Here is a 7,860-nt window from a genome sequence, read left to right as displayed (position 1 = left end):
AATTTCTCCTACTTTTGAAAATACTTTTTAAAGGGAAGATGATTTACAGTAACTCTTTCCGGAAATTAAAACAGAATAAATTTTCATGATTAATTAAACAATGATTGTTCAAATATTATTCTGTTCTTAATTTGAGGGAGGGTCCCCTGTCTTTCACTTTACACAATCATGTCTTGCAGTGCCTTATACAAATATAATGAGACATCAGACACTTGACCATAATGATCCTTTTCAACTTTATGGGGCACTGAGAACTACTCCACAGATGAACATTACCTGCCTTAAAACAGGGGATGTTTGTGGACTCGATGGTGAGAATACACAAGCTTTTCATATTGTTCTCAAAGGGCAACAATTCCAGTCCCACGTCGGTGAAATTTTGGTTCACAGCCAACAAACCCAGCTGGCTTGTTTGATTTCTAAGACTCTTGGCCGTGGAATCATCACTGCCATAGACGGTGCTGGCATCAGTGAAGGAGCTGACGGCTTTGATCTTCTCACGAGTCAACATTCTGGGATTGCGCATGGATGCCAACTGGAGGAAGGGCATGCAAGAGTTTGTCCTGAGCATCCGTGGGTCATCAGGGGGGAACTAGAGCAAACGAACGTAAGCGATACCTCGAAGTTGTGTGGTTTTATTTTTACTGTGTTGAGATAGCATGGGTTGCAATGAATCTGGGGGTTACCTTAGTAGGGAAGCAAGGCGGGTTGAAGGCACAATCGGTCTCACAGTGAAGCTCCGGGCTCGCTCCTGCGCCGCTGGCAGGGGCCAAAGTCTATGTCATGGTTGACCCACTGGCTCCAGTGCATGAAGAAAAGAGAGAACTTTTGATCTTGAGTGATGTTCTCGTTGGCTGTGAAAGCGATTTCATTTGATACTTTTCAAACCTTGAGAAAATCAAAACTAAAATGAGTGTGACCATCTCTACCACAGTGAATTTACCCCCACTATGAGATCATGCATAAAATGAGCTCAGATAAGTTCATGAGAGTTAATGATGGCATTGAGCAGATCCATGCCACACCTGGGCTCTATCAAAACAGATGTGATGAGTAGCACCCTCATTCAAACCAAGCCCAGCTCCACAGAAAGGCTCCTACAGCTAAAACCGATGCAGGTGAACACATTCAGAAAGTCAAGGGGATGGCTGAGGAACACAAAAGCCTTATGGTTCACATATACATCCTGCTGTATCTGAGCACACTTGCTCAGAGAAGTATTCACAATTTTTTTGCTCGTGTCCGTTTCCAGCAAGAAAATATCACCACAAGCCGTAGCTCAGTGGTAGAAAACAAGCCTCAAATCAGCACCTGAGATCAGAGGAGAGGACCAAGTAATTTACACTCTAGGTGGTGCCACTGTTTCATTTCTGATGGATGCAGTGAAAGAAGCGTCTGCTCCTGTTACGTAGATAAAATCTCACCAGCGGGAGTGGAAATCCATTGTAGAGCTTTCCTTCACTTGCTCCTCTGGGAACAGACACTCCATCTTCATACTCTGCTGGGAGCCAGCGAGCAAAGGCACGGTTCGAGGATCCCCAGTGAGAATGCTTTCTGGAGCAGCACAAGAAGAAAAGCAAGTACAGCATTATTTCAGAAATGCTGAAGTGAGACACTGAGTGAGAGGCTGGCTGTCATAGTCCCCAAGTCTGCTTTCCTCAACTTTTCACCTGCCCCCACCCCAAGAACTCCCTTCCTTCATCCAAAGCAGCACATAGAGGGCTCAGATCTGAAGTTTGCAAGAATTGATTTCTTTTTCCTGCTGGGCATGGGTAGGAACGAAACATCAGGTACAGGCATCACTAAAATGATAATTTTGCTCTTCTTACTCTGTTGAAAGGTGCTTACACAAATGACTTTAAGCCATCTATCTTGGGTCAAGGTACAGACTTGAGACTCTCCTTGTCCAGACACAAATCATACCTGTTGTTGCACTCCCCAGAGATGGTCCGGTAAGTGTCATGCTTCGGGCATTTAATGGAACGAACCTGATAGTCACAGCCAGTCCATTTGATAATCATATTCCTCTGCTTTCTGTCTAGCAGGTCTGCAAGAGAAACCATGCAAAATAACACCTGCTCATAGCCATTTTTGGTTTAGCTTCTCAGTATTCTGGATCAAGGTTTGAGTCAGCAGAGACACAGCTGTGGATATGTAACATCTGGATTCGAGTTGTTCCTTCGGTGGCTGAGCTCTCACCTCTGGGCCAGGGAAACTGGGCTGGCATGAAACATCTTTCCAGGGGAACATGAGGAGTGTCATCAATCCCCAGCAGTGCATTTTGTCCCAGGGTTACCACACTTATCTTTAGCCTTTTGATCGTCAAACATATAAGGCAGGCCAAAGATGGTGAATGAAATATACTGGCTGGTCTGGTCTGCTTTTGAGCATGCTTCAAGTCTATTCACCTGGGGCTGAGGAAGAGTTTTACCACCAAGTGTTTGGATCATGGCAGAGCTTTTTTCTGCTGGGGTAGGTTTTCTGCTCTTAGCTGTTTGTAAGACATTTTTGGTTTCAAGCACGTTACCTGTAACATTGAATCTCTGTTTCCCACAGGGCTGCAGCGTTTTTTTGAGGAGTTTCAAAGTGGTTTCCAAGTAATCGGCAGCACGGACTGCAGATCTTGTTCTTCCTACTGGGTCCTTTAAGTACTTCAGGAAATCCATTGGGTTGGCAACTTTTTCCTCTAGTTTTCCTTTTAAGCTGAAAAGAATCCCATGAGTTGTTTTCTCTGAAATCAGACCTACTCTGTCATGCTAGGCTGGGTGTACCTAGAGGTGACAGCAGTGCTGGGTCCCAGGGAGGCTCTGCTCAACTAGGACAAGCTGGCTGCTCATCAGCTTTGCACATCATCCCAGATCTGAGCAAGCAAATAATTGCCATTCCCTACTTCAAGTTTGCATTATGCCCTTGTTGCAAAAAATGTTGTTATGCCATGTGAAAAGCTAGATCAGTGAAAAACCGAGTTATTCAGTGATTGAGTAAAATTTTTCATTTACTATGTCACAGATATATTCTGTGAACAGAGAGACAGCCTTGGTACTGTTGTATCTCTTCCCAGTCCCACAGTTCTTTCATGTGGAATGAAAAAGCTTCCATAGGGTAGGTGTCAAAAGATTCCTCCCCAAAGCATCCTGCTGCCAAGAACCAGCAATTTGGGACAATACTCTGAGACATAGCTGGGATTTGACTTCCCCTGACACTGGTTTGTGACAGAGTGCCCACTCACCACCCTGTGGTCCTTCCAGAGAAGGGCAGAACTTCAGCAGCCAGGAGAGGACTCAACCTGTGTCCAGCGTGCCCATACCACTGTGGTACTGCCAAGAGGTGCCCGTGGCAGTGTAGGTGAGGAGTCAACAACTGCAGGTGATGAAGGAAGGACCTGGGACTGAGATGGGGCACCAGAATCCAGCCAAACTGGGCAAAATGATCTCTCCAGCTGTGACAGGGAGAACCCTTGGATAAACGCATATCCATAATAAATATGCGTTGGAAAATGGAAGAAACACATGCATTTTCTCTTATTTCCTTATGATGTTGAGGTCCTCATGCAAAAACGACTCACCTTTTCCGGGCATGTAAGTATGCTGTGTCTACCAGCTGCTTGGCCTCACTAATGCTACTTACAAGAGATAAGTCTGACAGCGCCTCTGAGTCCTCTACTAGAAAAAAAAAAAAACAAAAAAAAAAAAAAGAAAGAAAGAAAAAGGAGAAATTGAAGATCGTTTGTGAAGTACCCAAGAACCTCAGGAGCTACACATCCCACCCCACTGCTAGATCCTGAGCTACACTGACAGTTCACTGTGTGTTCAGGGCTACCTGGACAACTTTATCTCTGTTTCTCTTGCTCATCTGTTTCACCCCATTGCCGAGGTCCTGAAAGTCACTGGACAAGAAGTGACAGCAAAATGATAGCTTATTGCCCATTTCAAAGAATTGGCTCTGATGGCTTTGTGAGGCTTTTAGAGAGTTATTTTTTGCCCATCTTTTTGAAAGCTATCCTTCCCTGTGAGAAGGGAAAGGCACAGAAGCAGCCAAATATATGGTCTCTAACCCAATTTCCCTATCATAAAACGACGAACGTGTGCTTGGAAGACCTATTGGTTAAGTAGGCAATTTCCCTAGACAAGTTTCTTAGATATTGATTTAATTGTCAGTGGGTCAATCTATAGGATATTTCAGATTTACACTGGAACTATACCTAACCAGGACCTCAGACCAAGGTTTGACTCACACCGTTTCAAGCACAGAAGAAGCCAAAAGAAAACCAAAAACTTACTGTTTAATGAGTTCGCTGTCTCAGCTAAGCAGAGAGTGATGAAGGCTCCTAAGAGAGTAATTCTTGGGTTTATGCCTAGAGAGAAATGCAACATAACTCCTCTGAACGGGCTGGGCTTCACTGAAGCATCAGAAGAGATTGGTCTGAATATTTCTTTCAGGATCCAGGAATGAAACACAACACCCCCCTGATCCAGCCCATCGATGGGTGCACCGGCCAGTGAGGGCTGTAGATGCTGGCAGGACACAGGGACATCCCTGCGGGGTGGGGACAGTCAGTAAACAGGGCTGAGAAACCACTGAGGAGGAAGGCAAGTGCAGCCGAGGCTTCAGTGATGGAGACAGTTGGAAAGGTGGGCTGGAAGAGGGCAATGTCCTGGTGTCCTGCCTTTGGGAGGGTCCTTCTCAGGTGGCTGCTGTAAAGGAGGTGAGAGCTCACCCATCCCTCTCCACCCTGTTACCAAGCAAAACAAGCACTAGCCCTCCAGTCTTCCACCACTTCTGTTTGTCTTCTTGATGCTCCCCAAAATTTGTCTGTATTCCTTTTTCACATTAACACGTATCATCTGTTCTCATTAGCATTACTTTCTCCCTGAAAGGAGCTCTTCAGCCAAAAGGTTGCAATTAAGTATATTTTATGTAATTTAGTCAATGTTTTTACTGTTGAGAACAGGAAAACCAGACAAAAATATGGAAGAACTAAAAAATTCCTTGTAACAGGGCAGGTCAGCTCCTATTTCCAATCTGTGGAAATCCCTCAACCGTCTTCACAGGGATTGAAGGCTGCTTATTCTTTCAAATCTTATGTTGCAGGATATCGCTACACGAGGCAGAAAAGCTGTCTTTTCTTGCTTTTCAAAATAAATGAATTGCACTTACAGAGGGAGAAGAAAGAACGAAGGTCCACCAGTTCTTAGTGCTCTACTCTTTCTCCTCATCTCCCCGAGTTCACTCACAGAATGTACCAACATCAATGCCAAAAATACCAAATCAGTCAAATATATAAATGTAAAATTAAGTTATTTAAAATATAAAATCAAAACCCACTGACCTTACCTGCCATCTCTGCAGAGCTGGTAGGGCTAGGAAACAAGCCAGTCCTTTATAGCACCTGCAACAGGGCAGAAATTAGGCTGGTCTGACCTAGGTGTGGCCAAAAAAGGAAAAACCTGGGGCCAGATTGAGCCAAAAGGAAATATCTGCTGGTTTGCTTTCCTAGATTAGACAGAAAGGTGCATACTTCTCCATTCTTGCTGACTGAACATTGACTTCTTTGATAAATCCATAAAAAAGGGAAAAAGAAAAGGTACAAGTTTCTTTTCTGAGTGAAAATTTTATGATGGTGAAAGAGAAAGGTGAAATTTGGTTTCTTTCTTCCTGTTGGTTGATATCTCTGATGGTCTGGGAAGCCAAAAATGGGTCATTTTGCCAACATACGTCTGTGGAGTGTTCTGAAGTCCAGATGCAGCATGTCTGAATGATGGAGCTGCCAAAATTTGTATCCAGGAAAATCAAAGTTGTGTGCTCCATAAAATAGCTTGGTGAGATGGGATGTGGAATTAGAGAGTTGTCATATCATCAGTGATTTGGAAATGCATATAAAATAACTGGCCACCGTTGTGGATGACAAAGACTGGACGAAGAAGAAGCAAGCTCCAGCTGTGTCCAGTAAATTCCTGTGCATAGTAACATGGACAACTGCCAAGTTATTTCTGTTGCAAATAAGGACAGGCCAGAGTTGCAAAATGGGAGATTCCATCCTGAAATGTCTAGAAAGAAAAAAGTGTTGGGCCAGCCAAACCCTTCAATGTGACTTGCGACAGCTATACAGCAGGAAAAAGGGCTGTACTTCAGTGGACATTTGGGAAGGCAGCAGAAACGAGAGTTCTCAGATCTGACCACAGAAGATAATGCTGAATTCTTACGGACAATCAGATGTGTAAACCTCGTAAGATTAGGTAGCCAATTCTTCTTGCTCTTTAAATATTTTCACAGTTCCCATTAAGCCAAAATAAATAAAATGAAATTATGAGAAAGGAAACGGTTAACAGACCTTTGGCACTTTAAATCTGAGGGAGAGAAAAAAAAAGTTTGTAAGAGTTAGGTTTTCAGAAGCCAATGATACAGTTTAACCCCTAAGGCGAAATTCAAAATCAAAAGCAGAAGCTGGCCCCTCGTGCCAGAGGGACTCTAATCACCTCGTCCAGCCAACTTTCTACCTACAAGAAGCACATAAGCAAAAGCCCAGGTGCCCAAAGGGTGATTTTACTTTTTCTTTTGTATTTATGATACTTCCCATTGCAACTGCATTAGTGCCTCGGTGACAAGTCTCTAAAGCCCTGGTTGCAGGGACACTGTCTTGATCGTTGTATTACAACCAGTGAGAGACTTAAGTGCTGATTTATGGTCAGGACAAAGTGTCTTCAACACTGCACCAGGTAATGGGACGCAGAAGTGGATGGTGACCACCATGTCCTGGGTCCAGCAAAGCTGGCATTCGAGCAAGGCAGTCGTTATTTTCTGAAACTAAGAGTGAAAACTTGCAAGTAGACACAGAGCCTGAACAGTTCTTTGAGGGAGAATAATGTGTATCATGTTAGACCTTGTGGTTTTCTATATTGCGAAATATTGGGAAGTGCCATTTATTACAAGAGCTGTCAGAACTCAGACTTTAAACACATCCTGTTCTTTCTACTAGGCAAGATCGTTTTACCTGTAAACATCAGAGGCATTGTAGATGAAAAGAGATGTTCACTGCTGATGACACAAGATTAGATAAGAAAAAAAGTCAACAGAAACAGCCCGGCTATGAGGAATATTGCGTCATCCTGACAGTCACCTTTTCCTCCTTTCTCCAAATCATCTCTTCCAAAAGAGAGGCAGCAACCGGTGAAAACCACACAAGGCTGCAACACCATCCTGCCAGCTACAGGAGAAGACATGGCCTGGTCTGTGTGTCAGACTGCCTCGGTTAGCGAAGTCTGGGCCTGATTTCACAGAGGCAGATGTATGTATACCAGGGGGAGAGGGAGATGGAGGAGGCTGAGGTATTCCCAAACTAGGGAAGGAAGGTGGGGATGGTCGTCCAGGGATACGTCTCCTGCTGGAAAAGGAGATATGAGATGAGATGGGATCTAGGCCTCCCACCATGTCTGTCTCCCACGTCACCACCAGTGACATTGTGACTGGTGTCCAGTTCCCTTTACTAGGGCTTCTGGGGTGCTGATGACCACACCACCCTTGGCTCTGTGCGGGGCAGGTGGCAGCAGCAGCAGCAGTCGTAACCGTGCTGGGTGTACAGTGGGGACCAGGATGGCAAAGCCCAAGCCCCGGGTGGGACCAGGTCCCGTTCCGTCCCCGGGGGCAGGGTGACAGTCATGGGATCCTGCGGAGACCACCTGTGCCAGCTGCTGCGATGGCTGAGCGGTGAAGGCGTTGGGCTTGAAATCCAATGGGGTTTCCCTGCGCAGGTTCAAATCCTGCTCACAGCAGGAACTTTTACTGGCAGCCCCTGCCCTCCAGTCCCTGGGAGGGACAGACAGACACAGACCTGTCACTCCTCATCCAGGGCCCCTGCATTCC

The 7,860-nt window shown here is 45.1% G+C and overlaps 1 protein-coding gene and 1 non-coding gene across 2 annotated transcripts; one reads left to right on the top strand and one right to left on the bottom strand.

The window, feature by feature from the left end:
• Positions 1-276: 276 nt before the first annotated feature.
• On the bottom strand, positions 277-5,341 carry LOC104274240 (myeloperoxidase-like; the record flags this gene model as incomplete). The annotated part of the gene is given in 8 exon segments (XM_009869806.1): positions 277-535; positions 687-773; positions 775-854; positions 1,463-1,554; positions 1,924-2,047; positions 2,528-2,703; positions 3,566-3,662; positions 5,335-5,341. Coding segments are annotated over 8 exon segments (922 nt in total), but the record flags the coding sequence as incomplete, so codon positions are not given.
• Positions 5,342-7,687: 2,346 nt separating this feature from the next.
• TRNAS-UGA lies at positions 7,688-7,769 on the top strand. The gene has a single exon. It is a non-coding gene; the product is annotated as a tRNA-Ser (tRNA).
• Positions 7,770-7,860: the final 91 nt, after the last annotated feature.

This window comes from Apaloderma vittatum, unplaced genomic scaffold, assembly GCF_000703405.1.
Source record: "Apaloderma vittatum isolate BGI_N311 unplaced genomic scaffold, ASM70340v1 scaffold34135, whole genome shotgun sequence".
Lineage (NCBI taxonomy): Eukaryota > Metazoa > Chordata > Aves > Trogoniformes > Trogonidae > Apaloderma > Apaloderma vittatum.
This window is presented reverse-complemented; position numbering and strand designations above follow the sequence as displayed.